We start from the raw sequence: 24,310 nt of genomic DNA, 5'->3' as shown, positions 1-24,310 counted from the left end.
GCCAATGCTTTGGGGCAATTAAAATTTATTAAGAAAAGTAGGGTTCAGTAGCATATGTTATGTGAACCAGAAATGTCACAAAAAACAGCCCAACAGCATTTTACCTACCACCCTAATTATAATCTGTGTGTGTGTGTGTGTGTGTGTGTGTGTGTGTGTGTGAGATACTATTCTCTACCAGAAAGAACCATAGTTCCTTGAAGTGTAGTTGATTCCATGACCTAGGACAGGGAAATATCAAGATTGGCTGGAACGTCTTGTTGCCAGAAATAAAGAATGCTTCAAAAATCTTGTGCAGATGTAAAGAAAGGAGTAGGTTTACAAGGGTCATATTGGGATAACTTGAGCATCAAAAGGAGAAAAATTATATTTAATTAGGTTGAGACCATAATGATACTCCAAAATGGGAAGAGATAAACTGCACAAAGCTGTGGTTGTAAAACAAAAGAAGGAATGTATGATGGAATGTTTTCCATTATTAAAATTAATTTCAAGTATATGTGTGAATTTTTTGTTTAAGTGTATATATAGGAACATATGCAATAAGGAACTGTACCAATTACAGGAAGAGGTGAGAAGCACCAGTGAGCACACATACAACCCCGTAGAGGGAAGGTCCAACAGTGTTCCAAAATGAGATTAATCAAATGTCCGACTCTACGAAGCTTCTTCTAATAGTAATGTGATGCTAATAAGGCATGCAAATTTTTCCAATAATGTTAGTAGACTAGATTTATCTACACATATATATATCTAGTGATAAGACAATGGCATATAACAATCACTCAAACCTCTAAAAAGTCATTTAGGGAAAGATGGTGCTACGGGAGGTGTAGGCTTCTGGGTATCTCAGATTCTTGTATCCCTGTTCCTGTAAGGGATGAGATACCTTTATATTTTAACCAATCCATGTTATCTGGAAAGGCTTTCATTTTGCCAATGAATTATTTCTAGCATCACTTATGCTTATTAATATCCTCTAGTGAAAGTGAAGATTACAGCGATTGAAGTAAATGGCTGTTGACACGTCTAATATTTTTGAAGCCCTTTTGTTGTGAGAAGATCATGTAGTTAGAATGTCTGGCCAAGTAAATATAATTAATGACAATGCTGACAATAAGGACACAGCCACAAGACTTCTGAAAAATACATAAATCATATTAAGTTTAAGTAAGAGGTAACAATGCAAGGTAATGAGCAAAGTGGGAATTACAAAAGTTGCCGAAAGTAGTTTCTGTTATTCTGCGGGTTCTGGGGGTTTCTACAACAGCTCTGACAGGCATAAATCACGAAGTCTTAATTCAAGTCCTATTTGCTACCAAATCACCTTGGTGAGGACTACAATTCCCAGAAGGCAACGCTCTGCTCCCTTGACCCGGCTTCCTTAGCCGACCGGGAGATGTAGTTTACAGAATGACGCCTTCGACTCGAGTTTTACGCACTTGTCAGCAAGGACTCGGCCGTAAAGGCCTCTCCTCCATCCGGGTCTTCCCATTTTCGGGGGTAGCTTGGATTGCTGAGCCTAATCTTGGTGCCAGGCTGGGCAGGAAGTCGGCGGACGGTCGGCGGGCGAGGCGCTCTAGGCCGAGTGATTTTCGTCTCTATGACCACAAGGAGGCGGTCTCGGGTGTCCCGAGGACGGCGCGCGGAGGGGGCGTGCGTCAGTTCCGCGCGGGGCTGTCGGGGAACCATGGCTGCCCCAAGAGGTGAGGCCGGGGGCCGCCGGGACTGGGGAGTCCACGGGGGGCGGTGGCGCGCGAGCGTCAGCTCTTGCCCGCGCCCGCGGGGCTCTGGGGCCAGGCCGAGGCGTCGGGCATCAGGAGTTTGTTTGGAGCCGCTCTGTGGCGTGAGCCTGTGCCGCCGCCTGCCTGGGCGGCGCGGGGCAGTCAGCCTCCTGTGGCTGTCTTCCCCTGGCGGACTCCGCTCGGAGCCGCTTGGCAGCCCCAGACCGCGCCTGCCCCGACGAGCTTGCAGTGAGTGGGTGGGAACCAAATTCAGACAGTCCGGGGCTGCGGTGGACCCGGAGAGGGGCCGGAGCGCAGGTCCCGGGCTGGACCCGCATCACCCGGCGGGAGGCAGGACTGTGCTCCATTCCGGCCGGGGTCGTCGCGGCTACGGTCTCTTCGGCGCCTTCTGCCCTACGGATGCTCAAGAGGCTTAAGGGCATGCTCCGGGCGCGGAGCCCAAGTAGCGGCTGGTCCCTGTAACAGCCACAGAAAACATCACTGGGGCATTAAAACAGCGCAGAAACCGTAACGAGATGGAGAAAGCAGTCGTTAACAGAGTTCCTTCCCTGGAGAATATTGTATGTGGTTAGAAGGAACACTCTGATATTTTGGGTGGAGGGCGAGATCCACCGCTTTCCCCCCAGGGATGGCACATTAGAGTAATAATATTTGATGACTAATTGCCATTTCATGAGAGTGATTCTGATTAACCCCGAAGCACTTTGTTTTGCTGAGTGGGGTATGTAAGTTAGAACAGAGCTGAAATTTTTGGACCTCAGAGCTGTAGCTAGGACAGGTTGAGCGACACCCGGATTCCTTCTCCACCCTTCTCCCACAGAGCATTTGGCTTCACCTCTGAATAAATGTTAAAAAAAATACTTACAGGATATCTTTCTGCTGGGTGCCAAGTTATTTTCCTGGTTGGGGAGCCCATGTTTATCATAAAGCCCTGCCCAGGGGCATTGTCTGTGGTTGCGTATCATGCTCTTAGGCATTCTCCCATTTCAAGTAAGCCCAACCTTAAGAGTCTTTTTGTAGCCACACAGGAAATAAGGGGAAAAAAATAGAACTGTTTTGATAACTAACATAGGATGGGGACAGCAAGATTAATGATGAGCAAAACTTCAAAATTACAGAACTCAAATCATCTGAAATAGTTGCAATAATTTACAGATTTGGGCTTATTGTCAGTAAATATTGGTTGTGCCTTTGCCATAAGTCTTATATGCCCCCTATAAATGTATGATACTAACATTATATTATAAAGATATATTAAATACATAATTTATTATATCCCGAACTAGTGTCAGTCTGCCACATAATCTTGCAGTTGAGGCATTCTTCAGGAACAAAATCTTTGCTTAACTGGTTGACATTTAAAATCAGCTGTGTTTTGTGTATGTATACGTGTGTGTTCATGTATTTGGAAAGTTTTGTTTTGAAATTTTCAAATGTCATGGGTTTTAAGAAGTATTTTGTGTTTGAAATTGGGAAGCATTTTGAGGTATAACATTGATTAACTTCTATAAACGTAATGCTGTCTACTAAGTAATATCTTTGTTGTACATATTTTCCAGAAAATGTCAGTTTATTATTCAAGTTATACTGCTTGGCAGTGATGACCCTGGTGGCCGCAGCTTATACCATAGCTTTAAGATACACAAGGACATCAGACAGAGAACTCTACTTTTCAACCACAGCCGTGTGTATTACAGAAGTTATAAAGTTATTGCTAAGTGTGGGAATTTTAGCTAAGTGAGTATAAATGTTTTTTAGTGTGTTAAATTGTTAATTTTCCACGCAGTTAAGGTATTTTCTTTATTAGAAAATTCAAGCTATGTCTTCATATGTTTGATTGCTCTAGAGCTGTGTTTCTCAACTTGGGGCAGTTTTGCTCCACAGGAGATCTTTTTTGGTTGTGTCCACTTGGCTGATGCTACTGGCATCTGCTGGGTGGAGGCTGAGGATGCTGCTGAACTTTCTACAACGGACAGAACAGCCCCCCGCAACAGAGAATCATCCAGCCCCACGTATCAGTAGTGCTGAGGTTGAAGAACCCTGCTCTAAACCAGGGGTTGGCAAATTATGACCTGGGGGCCAAACCCTGTTTGCTGCCTCTCTTTGTTGCAGCAGAGACTGTGTGACTCATGAAGCCTAAACTATTTACCATTTAACCCTCATGGAAAAGAAGGACTGACTTCTGTTGTAGAGGCATCTATGATAATAATAATGTTTCTTGAGTGTTTTTGTGTGTTAAGTGCTAGGCACTGTGCTGAGTGCTTTTCATATAAATCATCTAATTTACTCTGTATGCATTGTTTAGATAAGTACTCTACTCCTGCTTTACCTGTACAGCATCTGAGGTGCCTCAGTGTTACACCTTTATAAATATGTGGTGGCACTGGGCTTTGAACTGGTAACATTGTATGAGAATCATTCTAGCTGAGGGTACAGTGTAAGAGAGGTTTAGGAATAGGGGCTTTGGAGTGACACAGACATAATTTTAAAACTTGATGCAGTGAGATTATGACTTTGTACACATCTCTTAACCTCTCTAAGCTTTAGTTTCTTTATTTTTTAATTGCAGAAAATAATATAGGGTTGTGAGAATTAAATAAAATCCGGTAGGAAATTGCATTGGGGAAAAATTGATGAGATGCGGACCCTTTTGGGTCATATGGCAGGTGAGAACTCATACAGGTTTCAAAATGAGAGTTAGTGAGAGTGGGGCACCAGTGAGGAGTGGTGTGTGGGTAAGCTTTTAGGTAGAAACAAAGTTCATACAAACACTTTTAAATTTCATTTAACAAATATTTATTGATTTATGGTTTTTTAAAAGGTGTTGAATATACAAGTATGAATGAAATAGATAAGGTTTCTCCTAGCTTGGAGCTTAGGCTTAGAGGAAGAGAGAGAAAATAAACCAGTAAATACACGCATGATGACAAATAATCACGTGAAAAAATACTCTAAAAGTGGTTTGGGGAGGGAGAAAAGAACAAAAATAACTTGAGGCCACATGGTGGCAAGCTTTAATGTATTTGAGTTTCACACGCTTGGGTGGCTCAGTCAGTTAAGCATCTGCCTTCTGCTCAGGTCAGGATCTCTCAGCGGGGAGTTTGCTTCTCCCTCTCAGACTGTCCCTCTCCCCTGCTGGTGCTCGCACGTTCTCAAATAAATAAAATCTTAAAAAAAAATTATCTTTTGGGCTGAGATACTGTGGCAGCTTAACTTGTTAGGTTGCAAGTAGGGTAAAATTTCAGACCTTTCACAGTTTCTTAACAAGATTCCTTTTTATGGAGATTTGGCTTTGCTTAGGGGATTCTTCATTCTGGATAACGTCAGATAAATGAGAGGTCTTGTTGTACCTTTAAAAGGCAATGTTCCAAAGGCAAAAATCTCTGTTGAAAACTCTACAACAACTTCTACATAACAACCTAAGAGTTTAATAAAATCTTAAGGCTTGGCTTCTTTTATGACAAACAGAGAGATATTGGAAGAAGAGGGATAAGGGAACCCATCTCTTCTTTTTTCCTCCGAATTCCATGGGGAGAAAAAATTGTGACTCAAGAATGAAATAGGACTGTCAGGCATGACATCAGCCATTTTGAACTGTAAGGTCAAATCATGATTCAGTTGTTTGGTAACTGTTAGGAATTTTTAAAAACCAATGTGCAAAAAAAAAGCAGTGAAGCCTTTGGTGTAACTCAGCCCCTGAGCTGTGTTCTGCCGGCGCACCTGTATAGACTTTGTTTTACTTTGGTGTTTTCCATCCCTGCAGAGCTTGGTGTGTAGTATTTCTTTTTCTTCAGTTATTCCATGTTATGGGTATGGTCAGTTGTAGTTTATTTTGTGGAAACCTTTTTGGAAATTACATAAAAATAAAAGCACAAAAATTTCTAAGAATTCGCCAGACAAGTCAAATAATGGTGCTGAAATAACAACCGTGTGGAAAACCAAAACCTGTACTTGATCGACATCATCATCATCAATAATTAGCTGCCGTGCCTCTCACCAGCATAATGTAAAGGCTTGCAGGAGAGGCTCTGTTACGAACCTGTACCTGCAGAGTACACAAGACCAGAGACAACCAAGAAAAGTAAAGAATTGTGACATACGTAGTTTTGGTAGCTGGCATTTGACATTATACGGCTAACAAGAATTTGGGGGTCGAGAAGAATCACTTAAAGCACACAGAGTTTCTAAGTGGAAAAAGCACTGGCAAAAAATTTACAAAACATGAAACTAGATACATTTGAAATTATTGAATTTTAAAGTGAATATAATTGTTATGGAGAATGTGTTGGTAAATTTTCATGGGCTTATTCAAAACACATTGGTAGAAAATAAATACCTGTGCTTCATAACAAGAAAATATTTTATTTCTTGGAACAAAGAATTTACTTAGAATGCTCATTTCTTAGAATGGTAAAAAAGTGAAAGATAAAGGAGAATTATTTCAACCTAGGAAGTCACAGATTGATACTTACAAAATGAAATGAAAGGACATTGCAGTTGCTTCTTTAGCAATATGTGATGAGACACTTGATAATGAAACTAAACACGGCTATTTGGGAAAGATACCCAGTGAAAATGTTGAAAGTTGGTTCTAGATCTTGAAGGGACAACTAGCTTATATTAATAAGCTGTTAGTAACTGTTTCCAGTTTGGAATATGGAAAAGATGAATAAAATACATGGCCAGACTCTGGGCTACTAGAAATGAACAGTTCAGAGTTACACAAATGAAAGACCCAGTAACTTTATATTTGTCTTTTTGATTTAGTTATGTGAGGTTTGCAAAGAAGTAAAAGATTTTCTAGATACTCTCCATGCTCTCATTTCTTTGTATACCTATTAAAACTGGTAACTTAAAAAAAGTGGGTCAAAGGCAAATAGGATGTTATGTAGTATGTCAGAAACACAAGTTGGATATTACTGCTTTATTTTACTGTGATGGAGAAACTTAAAATATCAGAAAGTATTTGTGGTAAGAGATTAGATTTTGTTTTCAAAGTAGAAGCAATACTTTATCATTTCAGAGAGGATAACAATTTCAGGACATTGGGAGAATGTGAAAGAATTACATTAGAAGTAACTAAAAGTTTATTCCTTAAAAATCTTCTCTTCAGAGAAGAAAAAGAAAAAATTAGATCCTGATGACAAAATAAAATTTCTCCCATACTGTGAAAATAAAGTTAATGTAAAAATTAGACAACGTGTTAACCAAATTCTGATTTGGAAATTTTGGAGGACAGGAAAAGGAAAAAAACCTGGAACTATTTAAATGGAAAAAAAATTATTAAAGGAAGTACAGGCCTCTTCGCTTCTTCCCACTCTTTACCTTATGATAAAGTGCAATAATTTTATAGAGTTGACATAAATATTATTTCAGAACTTTAATTTTATCTGAACTGTGCAGAGCCTAACCTCATAGACCAGTTTGCTGTTTGTTTATTTAGTATGGTCTCTACAGTAATGCTCTTTGCTCGGTAATATGTTTGGTCTTGGCTGATTGTTAAAGAAGTACATATTTTATACTATGTAGAGATGGGGGCAGAGACTCAGGAAAGTTCTTGAAATTCTTTTTTTTTTTTTTTAAAGATTTTATTTATTTGACAGCGAGAGACACAGCGAGAGAGGGAACACAAGCAGGGGGAGTGGGAGAGGGAGAAGCAGGCTTCCCGCGGAGCAGGGAGCCCGATGCGGGCCTCGATCCCAGGACCCTGAGATCATGACCTGAGCCGAAGTCAGGCAATTAACGACTGAGCCACCTAGGTGTCCCAGTTCTTGAAATTCTTAATGTCTTGCTCATAATTAAGGTTCACTTACAGAGAAACACATCACTGCCACATCCAAATAATCTGTTTCCCTTCCTCCAAACATTTTAAACATAGTCATGCTTATGTCTATTTCAATATATTGATGTAATGGGACAGTCAGGGTCATTCATTTATTCATTCATTTACCAAACCCCAGTTATGTGCTCAACACTGTTTCAGATGTGAGAAGTATAGTTGCAAACTACAAAGGCATAGTTCTGTCCCAATGGAGCTGATAGTCTAGTGGAGAACCAGATATTAGGCAAATGAGTAATAAATTTGCGGTGTTAAGAAGGATAAGTAGAGGATGCTGTAAATAAGTATAATAGAGGGTCTCCATTTGGGTTGGAAGGCTCTCTCTCTGAAAAAGTTACATTTAAACCTAGACCTGAAGACTGAGTAGAAGTTGTGTAGGAAAAGAGCATAGAGAGGCAGAGAGAACAGCGTGTTTGAAGTCCCTGAAGCAGAAAAATTCTTGACTCTTAAGTAACAACAGCAGAAATCAGTGTGTGTGCAGTGTTGTGAGAAGGGAGTGGTGCTAAGATGAAGCAGGAGAGGTCTGCAAGGTTTCAAGAATAAGTCCATGGGCCTGTGAAGAATTTTGGATTTAAGTGCATTTGGAAATAATTGAATGGTTTAATTCAGGGACTAACCATGGCAATCCATTTTGCTTTAAGAGTCACATTGATCTTTGAGGAGAATGGATTAGAGGGTGCCAAGAGTTGGAAGTAAGGAAGCTTATTAGAGGCTAGACATAATGGCCTACTATAACAACACAGGATGAAGAGAAGCTAATGGATCTGAGTTATGTTCTGGAAGGAGAATCTGTAGGACTTGGTGATGGGGGTGGGTACACAGTCGATTCGTATTTTTCACAGTAGTTATGTTCTATGAGGTCACCATGGACACTGAATTAGTGAATATTGATCTAGTGCTCCTAGAGGAAAAACAGTGTTAGGTTCCTGTGAGCCTCTGGTCACAATATTTTCATCAACTGATCAATAGATAACCTTGTTTTATGTGTGTTTCTGTTTAAAGACACCTTATTTAATATATGTTGATTCATTAGCATTGAACACAGCCAATAGCACTATAACTCATGCCTAAAGAAATCTTATCTAACATGTATTTTCTCCTTAAGGCATATTACAGCCGTCTTGGATTTGGACAGTATGCTTGGGGGCCATTTTAAACAGCAAAACCACCACTTTAGAAAGCCCCAAAATGTGGAAAATGTGGCACTAAATAGACTACATTTGCTTACAGTATAAGAGCTGAAACAAGAAGGCAGAGCATTGTCTTTTTTGACCTCAACTGGGAATGTGTGTATGAGGCAACTCAAATTTTTGGCCTCTCTATGCATGTCTGCCTATGATTGTAAAAGTGCGGAGAGTATTGATTTTGGGGTTGCAAATACACTTTAGCAAATAGGCAGATTCGCACATACAGAACCCACGAGTAATGAGGATCAACTACAGTAGGTGAGGGAAGGGAGGTGTTAAGAATCATATCTATGTTTCTTAATATTAAAAAACTGGGTAAATAGAGTTATTTTTTTCTGAGACAGGAATAAAAGATTTTAGGGAAGGGGATATCAATAATTTAATTTTGGGTAGGTACAATATAAAATTTTTAGTGCCTCTGAGACATCCAAGTGGGCTATGGAGAAAAGGCAGTTGCGTTGATGCGTCTGGAACACAGAAGAGAGGTCTGGGCTGGAGAAATAAATATGGATGTCCTTATCACATAAAGTATTTAATCTCATGGGATTAGAAGAGATTGTCAGAAGAGAGTAATCTTATAAAAGTATTCTCATTTTCAATGTCCTTTAACGCCATATATCTTAAAGATTCCTATTTTCTGGACACTATAACCAGAAACCACAGAACCTACATAAAGAGGAACATACAATAATAGGTGCAATATGTTTAGACAAACGGAAAGCTTATTTAAAAAAACCAAGAGTCAGTCTGGTCTGAAGCAGTGTCCTAGAATTTTGTAAGAGTTAAATTAAGCAGACGAAGGTAAGCATAACTTCAAGTGCCCAAATTAGGTAAGTTAGAATATTTAGGTCCTAAGAATTTAAGCAGAGGCAGTTGTAGCTCTGGGGATGGTTCCTGGTGAGCTTTGGAGATCTCAAGTCTAGTCACTCATCTCTTGTGTCAGAACTTTGAGACTGGAAAGGGCCTAATTAATATATTCTCTGTCTAATAAATTTGACCTGACCAAATGGATCAGCAAGGTTCCAGACTCATGTTTTAAATGAATGGGCAGTGTCTCAGGATTTAAGGTGGTGGGGAGTTTCTGTACCTAGAGAATCCTACTTGGATAGAAGTCATGTTGGCAATCCAGGTCAGATGGCAGTGACCCCATTCTCTTTGGTTCTTTCTCTTCCTTTTTTCCTTTCCTGGGGTAGGAGTAGTGGGGTTGCATTCCCTGAAGCATGGGTATTGTTAGTATGGTAAAAACCTTTGTAGTCTGAAGGGTATGGCTGGCTTGCTGAAACACTGGAAGGCAGCAGCTTAATTTTAATCTCAAATCTTTTCTTTGCCCTATTTTAAATATAGTAAAAAATAAATTATAAGTGAAATTCACTTGAAACTTTTCTGTGTGATGTGTTTAGGATATTTAACTTTTTAAAGGAAACATAGACTTGCTTTGGTGAGGAGAGCAATATATATCGGGGCAACAACAACCATGGATTTCATTTACATTTCTTCAGAAAAAAAGTAAAAACACGTCTTTCAGATTGTGGTAAGTGAGCAGAAGGCAGAGAAATGCATACCTTGGTGTGGTCTCCAAGAAAACTGGGCATTAAATGTGGAAAATACTTCTGCTATAATATATAATGTTGTAAGTTAAAACCGCCTTAGGAAGACCAAAGAATAATGCTTCTTTTTGGCACTATTGTGAAAATGAATTTTTGAAACCTAATGAGCAGATATCTAACTTCTTTAGAAAGCAAGAAACTACACTGTAGAATACAATGTTAATCACTGTCAAAATGTGTGCCCCATCACTGGTAATTTAATTTTGATTGGATTAAGATAGTGCCTGCTAGCTTTCTCCATATAAATTTACCAATTTTCTCTTTGTAATTAATATCTTATGGAGAGATATTTCGTGGCTAAGTAAATACTGTTTCTCCTATCACTTTCACTTACTAAGTTTATTACCCATTGATGTTGCCAAATGGTAACTTCTTAATTCCATCACTCCTTGTACCTTTATTAGGTGGCCTTCTACTCTAAGAAGCTTTCCCTTTCTTTCTCTGTCTCTCTCACATACAGCATAGATTCATGGATTCATTGTATGGGCTGGAATCCATTATCATTATTCATTCTGATGCTAAAATTATCCCAGATTAGGGCAGTGGGATCTTCTTCAAGCTTCTTCCCTGTTTCCTTCCTTCCTTCCTTCCTTTTTTACATATTTTCATCAATCTTTGAGCAGTTTATTTAGCATAGGAAGATGTTTAAGTCTTATCTTATACTTTACCTGCCCCAACCCTGAAATCATACATTTCTCCAAGAAGCCTTGGTCCTTTTTTTTTTTTTTTTTTTTTTTGAGAGTGGTATTTAGAAACCATGATTAGATACTAGGTGTGCCTATTGCTTCTGGGGTATCATTTCTTCTTGGCCCTTTCAGCAGAGGCAGGAAATCTATGTACATGTGTACATATACACCTATCTATTTCTGTACTTCTGTATGTATATGGGTGTATAACATGAGTTATGTATTGTTTGATACCTATGATTCTGATCTAATAATAATAACCACAGTTTATTTTAAACTTCCCTTTCCATATTTGCTCCCTTCTCTAATGGTGTTAAGTCTAGCTTCCATTATCCTTAAGATATTTATTTATTTGCTCAGTCTTCGAGTACATAAGTAGATTCAGAGTTTCTAACATACAGCTGTGAAAAACCTACTAACTAAAATTCAGTATTTGTACGTAGTTCTTTTTGCCTTTAGTTATAGAGCATATAGTAAAAAGACTGTTTCTTAGAATACTTGGGTTAGTTCTCCTTTTCCCCTTTAGAGTAATTTTGTTATTCATTTAAAAAACTGGCAGGTTTTGTTTGTAATTAATTTTAGGTTTTCCCATCCTTGTTGATTTTACTTACAATTTACGGTAATTTTCAGAATGTGAAATTATACTTATTTCAATGAGCTAGAGCTGCAAGAAAAGGAGTGCAGGGAAGAATTAATGGATGGCTGCTTTGATAAGATTTAAAGTTTACATGTTCTAATTGGTGAGTTTTAATTATGTGTGCTATGCATGTATACATGGTATATGCTGTGCTCCACTTTACTTCCCCCCACCGCCGGCTTAAATGTTTTATCTTAGAGATTTTTCCATGTCAGTACTTAGAAATCTGTCTCATTCTTTTTAAGAGCTGCATGGCGTTCTATTATATGGATGTACTATATATACTAGGCTCTGTTGATGGGCATTTGGGTTCTAAACAAAGGCATCTTTTTATATACACTATTGTGCATATGTATGATTACATCAGATCACTTTTAAATTGAAGAGGAAATTACTAAATCCTATTTTTTGGGAGAGGGGACAGATTTGCAGTTTGATGTTGCAAAAGTTCTATATGTGATTAAGTTGATTTTTAAAAATCTTTGAGTTATAAATTACTAATTTCTAAGTTATAATCTGATTGAAACATAAAACAGTTAACATTTAAAATATTTTGGTTTTTCAAACTAGTTACTACAGTTCACAGGAAAATTACTGGTTAGCCTTATGCTTTACTAAATGCTATCATAGCTATTAAAACTGACAGTTTTTATTTAAATCTGTCACTTGTGGGATGAAGAAATGGAAGTGCAAAGCTTTCACATTGTCTTAGAACAAAGTCAGCCTTTTATTGTTTGCTATTCACCAGTCTATAAAGACTAAGTAAACCTAGCAGGATGTGTAAATGTACTGTATTTTGGGTGTGTATAGTAATAAAACAAATACATTATATAAGATTGAAGAAAATAATTTACTCCAGAAAAATTATTATTTTAATTATTTTCTAGTGTTACTTAGAATAATGTAGCTGTCAAATACTTATAGATTATCCAGTCCTATTCTGTTTCTCCTGCTGGGTTTACATTTTCTTTTTATTGCTAAAACTTGGTTTATATTTTTTCATAACTTATTACTACATGTAACATTAGATCCAAACATTTACTTAACCTTTCAAACTTCCTTTTCTTTGTTTCCTTTCAAACTTTCCTGTTTGTCAGTCACTCTTCCAGAAGACCAGAAATACTGTTGTTTTTTTTTTAAACTTTTATTTTATTTTTTTAAAAAGATTTTATTTATTTGACAGAGAGAGACACAGCGAGAGAGGGAACACAAGCAGGGGGAGTGGGAGAGGGAGAAGCAGGCTCCCCGCCGAGCAGGGAGCCCCATGCGGGGCTTGATCCCAGGACGCTGGGATCATGACCTGAGCCTAAGGCAGACGCTTAATGACTGAGCCACCCAGGCGCCTCCAGAAATACTGTTCTTCTAATAAATTCTGTAACATTGGGTTTCCATTTTTGACTGCCTCTTTGTACCCATGTTGTAATGGGTTTAGGGTCATAGGAAGGAAGTAAAAGTCATGTACCTTGTATGAGGAGTATTTTTGTCCTCAACCTCATTATTGGTTTTTATATCTAGCCCTCAAAGTCTTTATTGTGAGGTAATCATATGTAACTTTGCAGATGATAAGAAATTTATAAACCAGATTTAACTTTAAGCTCATGAGTAACTTCTGTGTTCCATTTTGCACAGTGCCTTGGTAACTAGCCAAGGAATTTATGCCTCCTAGTAGTTCTTGTCAGATCAGGAGCTAGAAGAATGAGGCCTACTTTTTGACCAAACATAGGTCAGAAAGAATTGGTTTCAGCCCGTTGATAGGAAATTTTAGGGGGGGAGGCAGCAGTGGAATCTCTGCAATCAATGTGGAGCTTCAGAATTTCTTCAGGTAACAAAAGGTTGCACATAGATTCTATAACAGTGATAAAAATCAAAACAGATTATTCAAATAAGAAATTTAATGGGAGACTATAAAAAATTTGTATGTGCTTTTTGATTATACATGTTCTTTTTCTTATCTAGCAATGTCATTTATAGAACTGAATTTAGTACATTTGGGTTTTTTTTTTTTTTCGATTTTATTTATTCGAGAGAGATTGAGAGAGTACAAGCAGGGGGAGCTGCAGAGAGAGGGAGAAGCAGGCCTCCTGCCGAGCAGGGAGCTTGATCTCAGGACCCTGGGATCATGACCTGAGTGGAAGGCAGTTGCTTAACCGACTGAGCCACCCACGCGCCCCAATACATTTGCTTTTAACAAAAGGTACTTAGTAAAGGATTTGATTTCTAAGAAAACAACAGAGCAGGAAAATGGAAGAAAAAATCACCTTCGGTTTTTATGTGTTCCTTTTTATAGTATACTCAAGGCTGCAGTATATTTAGAATTGATTATTTTTAATAGTAGAACAGTAGATAACTACTAGTGTTTTCTAGAAGATATTGTAATTTTTTTAAACTTTAGCATTTAGTAAAGCTAAATACAAGCTTTTTAATACATGTGTTAAATTAAGCAGGATTTAATTTGATTAATACTGAAATCATTTACTTGCTTTAAAACTTTCTGTGCGCTAAGATTCCCACATATTCTTTCTTTTTTAGGATTTTATTTATTTATTAGAGAGAGAGAGACACAGAGAGAGAGCAGGAGGGGAGGAGCAGAGGGAGAGGGAGAAGCAGACTCTCCGCTGAGCAGGGAGCCCGATGCGATACGGGGCTCGATCCCAGGACCCTGGGATCATGACCTGAGCCGAAGGCAGACGCTTACCCGACTGAGCCACCCAGGCGCCCCTTTATTCTACTTTGATATTTTCTATTTTTGAGCTTTTGTTTTATAAGTTATTTTAGCATTTTCTATTTTTTGTAACTTCAAAATATCTTATTATAATTATATAATATTGCTATAATTATAAGCACTACAGTGAAACTTGAACTCTCCAGTAGTTAACATTCTGATATAGCTTGGCTTCTCTAATATCTGCATTAGAAGCCTTCCTGGCAGTGAATAAGTAGCTCCTAAGCATCCAACACAAAGGATATAGCCAGGAGAGCCAAAGACCTGAAGGTCAATCCTGATACTCTCTGTATTTACTGGTTTGTCGCAATGAAAGAAAGGAGTACTCAGATTGGCCAGTGATGCCTCATAGGCTCTTCTTTTTATGTGAAAGCTGAAAGTGCAATAGAAGAGATAAGGAGAAAAGTGTCGGGGCACCATAGCAATTTTGATTATTGGTGCAGGCATGGTGGTTATTAGGAATAGTAATGAGATACTTACCTAGTCCATATTCCACTAGGGCAAAGAGTCAGTGATAGACCACCTCTTTTCTGGATAGACAGTAATTCACTTGATATCATTGAAGGCTTAGTGTATCTCTAAGGGGTGGAGGTAAAATGGCATTGCCCAGAGCAAGGGATTAGGGAAGGGATAATAGCCATCCTACTAGAGCTTGGGGAATCCAGTGTAGATCAGTGGACATGGCAGTGGAATGTGGGAAATGGGTACAAACAGGTATCTCTTAGGAGTTCTTTAGGGAACCACTCTGCAGATAATAGCAATATATGTCAGTATTTTAGAAGGCATTAAAAGTAACAGTACAGTGAAAGCAGTGTCCTGTATTTCATAGTCTATAAGACTTATATCTCTGCTGTCTTGTGTTTCCTAGTGGGAAATAGGACACTAAAGAAAATGTTCAGGTATGTTTTCTAATACATCATCCTGTTAAGATAGCTCTTTGGAGTTGTACTCCTGTGGTTCTTCCTTCTTATTTTGTTTCTCTTTAGTTTTGTTCTTCAATTCTATAATTGAGGGAAAACATTCTCTGAAAAAATGCAGTTTAAGGTGTTGAAGTATATAGGACATCTTAGATTTGCATTAAACATTTTAAAAAGACTGTCAAATGTTTAAAGGGCCAATCTTCAGATACCTGAGAAACTACTACCTAGAATTTTTCAGTAGTGATCTTTTGGTATCCTTTCCTTCTTCTGGAAAGAGTTTGTAGTCTCCTACCAGGTTGTGTGCATTCCTTTTCAGCATATAGATTTACCACTGTGGTGTAGAGCATGTTGAATTTGGCAACAGAGGAAGACCTATAACTAAGAAGGATGTCTTTTGTTTCCATGACCTAGGCCAAATTTCCTGTCATACTTAAGCATTTTCTTGGGGGCTGGAGTGTTCTACAGTGGATAGGCATAGGTAATGAGTTTGACATTGTGGACTTTTTGCTCCCCTTCAGAACACATATAATTATTTTTGCAGTATTTAAATATGACAAAATTCAGTTAACGACTGTTGATTATGTTAATCAAACATAGTAGAGGCTCACTGTGACTGTCATTAACTTTGAGTGGAAACAGATATATCTTCTCGCAGAAATATTACGGTCCTGTCTCTTAAGGATATTGTGAATTGCAGTTAGGACCTTTTTGATAAAGACCCTTTTTTGCTGTTGATGCTTATTATAAAACTTTTTTTTTTATTTTCAGGAAATTTTCAAGAGGGGAAATAAACCAGATTAGCTAGTTCCTCCTGAGGAAAAAATAAGAATAGTTAAGAGCATGTATAATCAATATGCATCCATGTACATTACAAATATAGTTTACTTTTGTTGGTATTAGTAAATTATTTCCTGCAAATTTATAGATACGTACTTCAGCTTTATGAGAATATGCTTCGATTTATTGTCTATTTCATAAGCACGGAACTAATTTACAAAGAATATTGACCTGAATTGCTCAATCCCTATCTCAAGTAACTTCCATAACTATGAAACCCTTTCTCTTGTTTATAATTTAAATCTATTGTAATTAAAAAAAAAACACCTTTAAAAATAGATACGCAACCTGATTAAAATAATGAGGGTGAACTGGATATAATGGAGTTAAAGTGGGATGGATTACATTTTTATAGGTAATATCAGCAATTCTGGTTTCCTGTTATATCATTATTTAATATGCTTAAAAACTCCTGGAGCTTTGACCAGAGGTAGAGGTTGATGATGGTAAACCTAACTGTCATATTTTCCCAAATCGAACTTGTAATTGTTTTCCTTTTATACAGTTGTTGGTATGTTTCTTTTAATCTAAAATTAGTTGAAAATTATAAAAAAATAAATTTGCTAGATTACAGCAATGGACCTAACATAATATGGCTATTCTGTGTGTGAAGGAATCTTATCAAAAGGACACTGCTGGGGTGCCTGGCTGGCTCAGTTGGTAGAGCATGCAACTCGATCTCAGGGTTGTGAGTTTGAGCCCCATGTTGGGTGTAGAGATTATTTAAAAATAAAATCTTAAAAAAAAAAAAAGATGCTCTTTAATTTTCTTTCTCACCCCTTTCTCACCCTTTTGTTTCCAAAGAGAAACTGGTAGTCCTGGTAGATTCAAGGCATCTTTAAGAGAAAATGTCTTGGGGAGCCCCAAGGAACTGATGAAGTTAAGTGTGCCATCATTAGTGTATGCTGTTCAGAACAATATGGCTTTCCTAGCTCTTAGCAATCTGGATGCAGCAGTATACCAGGTAAGTGGAGGTAAATGACAATGAGAAGTGTAGAATCTTAAAAAAACAAAGTTTTTACAGTGAAAAGATTTTTATTAACCCTTTATCACATTATATTTTTTCTCCATAATTCTGTTAATATCAAATATTTGTGTCAGAGACTGTTATGAGTTCATTAATTCATTGTTTTGTTTCTAGGTGACTTATCAATTAAAGATTCCCTGCACTGCTTTATGTACTGTTTTAATGTTAAACCGGACACTCAGCAAATTACAGTGGATTTCAGTTTTTATGCTGTGTGGTGGAGTCATACTTGTACAGTGGGAACCAGCCCAGGCTACAAAAGTTGTGGTAAGAAACAAAATGCTCACCGTAACTAAAATAGAAGACTTCTTTAAGTCTTATAATGCTTTAGATTAGTCACATTGATGAATGTAGCACGATTACATTTCTTTGACTGAAAATAATCTTTGCCCTACAGATAGGCTTTTTTTTTTTTTTCCTCCTTTAGGATAATTAAAGATAATATAACTGATTGGTCTCCCCCTCCCCCTTTAGTTTTCTGGAGGGGAATATGCATAAAATATTTTAGAGATGGAAGGTACCTTAATGTAATCAACCCCCTTTGTTTTATGGAGGATGAAACTGAAGTCTAAAGAAGTGAAGTAACTTGTCTAAAGTTACACACTTAACAGCTAACCTGTGCCTAAAATTGTGCCAGTTTCCACAGTTTGTATGTTCAGAACTCACGGGCCTCTTTTAGACATCTTCTAAAGAACGCTGAGCAAGGTTTTCTCCATCTAATTTTCATCTTTTCCCTCAACTCACAGTTTTTTAAAAATCTTTGTACATACTCCCACGGTCAGTGATAGGGATTAGGGGGTAGTAGTGTTTTTACTGATAATCAATCGCTAAAATAGGGCCAAAAGTGGCTTCCTAATTTTCAGTTTGAGTTAATTGTTAAAGTACATACCTGATCTCTTTTTAAAGTGTAACATACTTTGTAGATTATTTTCCCAGAGAGGATTAGGAAGTGGAACTCTAGTGAATGACCTTCTGGAGTTTCCCTCGACAACCAAATAACTCTTCACCTTTTCGCAAATAAAAGACCACGGTTCTCCTATAAGTATAAGGTGGTTGGGGATGTACAGAGAGCTTGTGCAAGTAGGAAGTCAGTTATTTTTTAGGTAGTTTCTAGCCTAAGACTAGGTGGAGGTTTTATTTTCACCCCCCGAAAATGAGGTTTAGATGAAGATTTATTGTCTTCACATGATATTTAAACATGCTTATATTCTTGGTGGCATTGCAAGACAGTGACCAAATATTCACTGCACATTTAATTTAGTTGTAGACCCTCGGAGAAAGAATTTATTGGGAAGTAAGGCAAACAGAAGTTAAATATGAACTTTAAGTAACACTTCACACCATTAGGAAAGATGTTAGATCCACCTCATGTAGGTAATGTATGTGAAAAGCTCAGTAAGCTAAAGCAGAGTGTAGGGCAGCTTTCCTACTTCTGGGCCACTATAGAAAGTTCTTTCATATTTTAAGCAAAGTGCAGCTTCTTGTAACTGCCTCCCATTATTTTTTGTTCTTGTCAGGACGAGAATAACTCAAATCCCTACTAACTCCGTATGATGATCCTTTGAATGTTTGAGGACAGTGTCACACCACCACCGTCCAAGTCTTTTTTTCCCCTCCCCATTGAGACAGCCTTCTTTCTTTCTTTTCTTTCCTTCCTTCCTTCCTCCCTTCCTCCCTCCCTTCCCCCTCCCCCTTTCCTTCCTTCCTTCCTTCCTTTCTAGATTTTATTTATTTGAGAGAGAGAGAGAGAGAGCACGAGCAGAGGCAGAGGGAGACACAGACTCCCCACTGAGCAGGGAGTCCGACGCTCAACCGACTGAGCCACCCAGGTGCCCCTCTTTCTTTCTATAATATAGTTTCTAAAGATTTCTTCATCCTTGGCTTGCCCCAATACTTCCTTGTATTTCTCTTCTAGGTGCATTCATTGATTCTTGTTCCTCAGGAGTCTTAAAACTTCCCACTATCTCTAGATGTTGACTGAGCAGTGTGAGGTATAATTTGTGAATTACCTCCTTTGTTCTGAATACTAGAGACTTGTTAAAGTAGCCTGTACGTTTTGGTGGGGAGGATAGCCATTCTATAACTGATTATATACAAAGTTGTTTCACACACATATAGTTTATTGCTAATGTGTTATGTGCAGTGGGCTTCTTCTAAACCAAGATGCAGGATGTTTTTTATTTATTAAGTGTATCTTGTTAGCTTTGGTTCATTGTTCAGGCCTTTGAGGTCTTTCCAGACCTTATTATTCATTATTTGGCTTTTGGGTGTTACGTGTTTTACAGATTCGACAAATATGTCTTTGGGTCTTCACTGAAAATTTAGACAGGACAGGACGAGAGTGCTGTGGCTATACTTCTAGATCTGTCTTTAGCTGGACTTTTTCCCCTCTTGCTTAATAAACCTTCTCTCTCATAGTTTTTATGGATCTGCCAGGAATTTGAGGGTGCCTTAGTTAGGCTGTTCTGGCTTGAGGTCTCTTAAAGGTTGCAATCAAGATATTGGCTAGGGCTGCAGTCAACTAAGACCTGAGTGAGCTTGGTGGATTTTCTAAGGGAGCTCATTCATACACCTGGTAAGCTGGTATTGGTTGTTGGTCTAGCTTGATTTTATTAGCACTTTGCTGTATGAGAATTTACTCAGCAATGAATAGAATTGTACTGCTCTTCTCACTACATTAGTCTTGTTCACAAAAATATTATGCAAACCTATCAAATTTCTTGCAAAACACTGTCTTTATGGAATCCCCTCATCACTTACGCTAACCGGGAATCCCTTCATAAGGAAATTTGGTATGTCTCATTCTTAGGGAAGCCATATTGTGTTCCAGTGATGACCATTAAACCTTTTCTTTTTTTTTTTTTAGAGAGAGTGCAGGCGTGCAGTGGGGGGTGCAGAGGGTAAGAATCTTAAGCAGGCTCCATGCTGGGCATGGAGCCGCAATCTTACCACCCTGGGGGCTCCATCTCACCACCCTGAGATCATGATCTGAGCCAAAATCAAGAGTCGGACGCTTAACTGACTGAGCCACCCAGGCACCCCCATTAAACTTTTTAAGTTAAGTCATCTGTTCTAGCATTTTGCTAGTAATCAATAGTAGCAATAACAGCTGCAATCACTTATACCAAGCTTTCTCATTTAACATAAAGCAATACTCTCCTTTATTTTGAATAAGGTATGTTCTTGTCATCATATACTCATATGTCTCAACTCTTTAGTTTCAGTGTTACTATTGAGATAGTATTTATCTCTGAGGAAAGACTGAGGAAAGCTCCTTGAGGATTAGTTTAGGGAAGAAAGAGGAAATAAAGTTGAAACACTAGGTTAGGGCACATATACATGCATCTTTTAGCACAGAATTATGATTTTATACACCTGTCAATCTGTCCTACCCATGAACTACTGAAGAACCAGAGCTGTGTATCATCTTCATTTTTATTCATTTAGTATATAAGAAGTATATCTAGTACATAGCAAGTAAGGTATTAATATTTGATAAAAATTCAGTAAAGCAGGAAAGCTTAAAAGTCATTACTTCATCCTGCAGGTGTTAGGGAATAAATGAGTTAAACTGTTCCCATTTCCATGGTTGACGCTATCAGGTCCCTGAGTTTGGGTGGTGGCAGAAGTTAAAATTAAGAGGCAGGCTGACTATGCAAAATGCTGTGCTAGGGGGCCCATTGTTGTTAGGAAATAGGCACACGTTCTGGTCAGCATTCACCATGGCTGCAGTTTGAGGGACACATCTTGTAACGTAAGTGCTTTGGTTAATCTCTGGGACAGCCTTTCGTTTCTATCTTATTCTATAGGATAGCTGTGTCTGATGTGGCACAGCCTTTTAAGAAATCCATAACAGACTTTTGTAGTCATTTGTTTGCTCTCTTGGATGAATTCTATTTGTTAGTCACTAATAACTTTCAAAACATTACTGTTGCAGGTGGAACAGAATCCCTTGTTAGGGTTTGGCGCCATAGCTATTGCTGTATTGTGCTCAGGATTTGCAGGTAAATCATAAATGAATCATTTTATTCTGTTAAACTTTTTAAAAAACACTAAACTCTAAATAGGGATCTAGTTTATCTTATTTCATCATGACAGTTTTATTCCCAGTGAGACTTATTCTCCTACTTACAGTATCGTGCCAGCTGGTTCTCCGTAACCGTACGGACGGCTATATTTCAGTTCAGATCTCAGGCCTTACTTATACTTGCAGCCACATGAGAACATGTGTCCGTCATGCTTACCATCCGCAGTCCAGCTAAGAGCCCAAAAGTAAATGAACAGAGAGCTCTGAAAATGGAGGAAGTTAGCAGTTAGAAAGCCTAAGTACCTCTTTCCATTTTCCTGGAAATGGCACTTTCTTCTGGCAAGTTTCTGCTGCTTTAGGGTGTAAGTTACCAGCTCAGTATCTGTTTTTCTCTGTTAACCTCAAGTTCTTCCTCTGTTTTAACAGATTAGGAATTATGGAGTAGGGAGAAAAGGGGTGGTGGGGTGGAGAGCACCTCAGAAAAGTTAACACATAGAAGTAACAGCCAAAAAAGGGAGGGAAGAGAACCGAAGTCACTAACATCAAATAAACATGGACGTCTAGAGTCCTATGTGTAGGGATAAGAAATCCTCCACTTAATCGAGACAAGGTATGAATGTTAAGGGCAACGTGTTTTAGAAATAGTTCCAACAGAGAAGAACCTTAAAAGTTCTTTTTAATAAAGAGTATATTAGTTATAGCGTGTTTTTATTATTTATCTTTATTTGTGCTATTTCAAGAGTTAGGATTCTTTTGACTAGGAAAGTAGGCTGGAGATGGAAGTGAAGTATTGCTTGTAAAAAAAGATGTTTGATAAGGGGAAAAAATCTAAATTTTGGAATATACTTAATGATAGCATCATGCTAAATTTTTATTCTAGGAACCTGCAAATTAGAAAACAAAAACTGAGTTACCCAAAAAATAATATGCTACTAGACTTTTAGCACCATTTTGAATAATTAAATGTTTGTGTCCAACATTCTATTTAGTTCAACCTCTCAATACACAATTTAGGAAACAGTGGGTGGTTTAATATCCCTTTATGCTTGGAGTAACTGAGCACCTAATAGTTAAGTAGTTTTCCCAGAGAGAATATTAAAAAATGGGAATAGGAATAGCCATATGTTTGTTCCCATTCTCTGGCTTTTTCTAACACACATTCACCAAAAACAGTCTTGTTTTTCATTAGAATTTTTAGTTGATTAGTATTTGAATGGCAGTTTCTTTTTTTTTTTTTTTTTTTTTTTAAAGATTTTATTTATTTATTTGAGAGAGAGAGAATGAGAGACAGAGAGCATGAGAGGGAGGAGGGTCAGAGGGAGAAGCAGACTCCCTGCCGAGCAGGGAGCCCGATGCGGGACTCGATCCTGGGACTCCAGGATCATGACCTGAGCCGAAGGCAGTCGCTTAACCAACTGAGCCACCCAGGCGCCCTGAATGGCAGTTTCTAAGTCTGTATAAATTCTAGTTATAATGAAAATCTTTGGTGTCCTTGTATAGATGTGTTCATTTTAAGTATAAAACTTCAGCAGTGGTATGTGATTTTGGATATATATGGTGAGGAGTCATTTGCTCTATCTGAAAAAAGAAAACTGTGGACCCCAAGAAAATGAATGTATACACAAAATGTATTACTTAGTGAGAGAGTTTATGGTCCTTCTGACATCATGTATGAACTTGGCTTGTGGAACCTTACTTTAAAGAAAAATGGCTTCACTCAGCAAGTTCTATTTAAATTTTATTTTGGTTGTGTTACTCTGAAAAAATCTCAAGTGGTGATTATATAGGTTATTTTGCAGAGCTGGGAGTTTTCATTACTAGGCAGATATTACAGGGATATGATTAAGAAAATTGACTCTAATAGTATAGTTTTCCAGCTGACCAAAGCAAGTCTATTATTGGCATTAACAGAGAGCTTCTGTGATCTAGCTTACTGCTATAATAAAGGCAGAAACTGTTCTTAACAATAATTTATGAGTCTCCTGTTAAATGTGGGTTGGAAAGTTCCCTTAGTTATTAATTTTATATGCTCTATAAAAAATACACGTTGGTAAGATTTTATATGCCACGTGTCACAACCAACAAAATAAATGTGTATTTGATGTAAAATGTGTTTGTTCCCTGAATCATATACTTTATCATACCTCTGCTATTGTTATTGTTCTAAATGAAAGGCATTTTAATTTTTAATACTATCTTTCATATTGGCATACCTAATTTTTTTTTCAGGAGTGTATTTTGAAAAAGTTTTAAAGAGTTCAGACACTTCCCTTTGGGTGAGAAACATTCAGATGTATCTCTCAGGGATCGTTGTGACATTAGTTGGCGTCTACTTGTCAGATGGAGCGGAAATTAATGAAAAAGGATTTTTCTATGGTTACACATACTATGTCTGGTTTGTCATTTGTAAGTATCCAGGAATTAGAAGTTCTGGATAGTCCTTTTTTTTTTAAAAAAGTTGTGTTTTAAGCCTTTATAGCATTTTGAAATTCTTCCTTTGATACTGTGAACACCAGTTTGAAAATGTAATTTTGGTTTTATTGACTGACTTTTGTGGCATAGCTATCCCAAAGCAGTTTTGCCTTCACAATCAAAAATATCTGATGTGTTAGCATTAAATGTGTACAATTTAGTAGTAGACCACATAGCCCTCTGGGCATGTGAAAAACAATGTTGTTTGTAGTAACTATTACTCGATTTTAGTACAAACTCTCCCAGATGGCTACTTGTAAGGAAAATAGCATTTTCCTAGGTAAATTAGTATGGCATCTCGGGGGGTGAAAATTGACTCATCATCATAGAACGTTTCATTATTTGCGTGTTAAGATTTTCTTTCTTTGTGTATACAAGTTCTTGCAAGTGTTGGAGGCCTCTACACTTCCGTTGTGGTCAAGTACACAGACAACATCATGAAGGGCTTTTCTGCGGCAGCCGCCATTGTCCTTTCTACCATCGCTTCAGTGATGCTGTTTGGGTTACAGATAAGTATGTCTTCGTTTGTATTTTTAAGTTTTTAACATAGAAGAGCTTCCCACTTGTTGATTCATTTCATCTATTCTTAAATATGGCAATTGGT

The 24,310-nt window shown here is 37.8% G+C and overlaps 1 protein-coding gene across 6 annotated transcripts in view; it reads left to right on the top strand.

The window, feature by feature from the left end:
• Positions 1-1,497: 1,497 nt before the first annotated feature.
• SLC35A1 (solute carrier family 35 member A1) overlaps positions 1,498-24,310 on the top strand; it is a 56,103-nt gene continuing 33,290 nt past the window's right edge. For 2 of the 6 annotated variants that reach the window (XM_036094820.2, XM_036094818.2), the window contains exons 1-7: positions 1,505-1,706; positions 3,305-3,482; positions 16,985-17,144; positions 17,322-17,474; positions 21,145-21,211; positions 23,464-23,640; positions 24,085-24,219. In XM_036094820.2, coding sequence (XP_035950713.1) covers positions 1,604-1,706; positions 3,305-3,482; positions 16,985-17,144; positions 17,322-17,474; positions 21,145-21,211; positions 23,464-23,640; positions 24,085-24,219 — 973 coding nt within the window. In that variant the 5' untranslated portion in view covers positions 1,505-1,603. Of the gene's footprint in view, positions 1,707-3,304; positions 3,483-16,984; positions 17,145-17,321; positions 17,475-21,144; positions 21,212-23,463; positions 23,641-24,084; positions 24,220-24,310 lie in introns of all 6 variants that reach the window. The other 4 variants (XM_036094815.2, XM_036094821.2, XM_078055018.1 and 1 more) reach the window with 4 other exon arrangements.

This window comes from Halichoerus grypus, chromosome 9 (assembly GCF_964656455.1).
Source record: "Halichoerus grypus chromosome 9, mHalGry1.hap1.1, whole genome shotgun sequence".
Classification (NCBI taxonomy): domain Eukaryota; kingdom Metazoa; phylum Chordata; class Mammalia; order Carnivora; family Phocidae; genus Halichoerus; species Halichoerus grypus.
The sequence above is the reverse complement of the archived record's forward strand: the minus strand, read 5'-3'. Positions and strand labels throughout refer to the sequence as shown.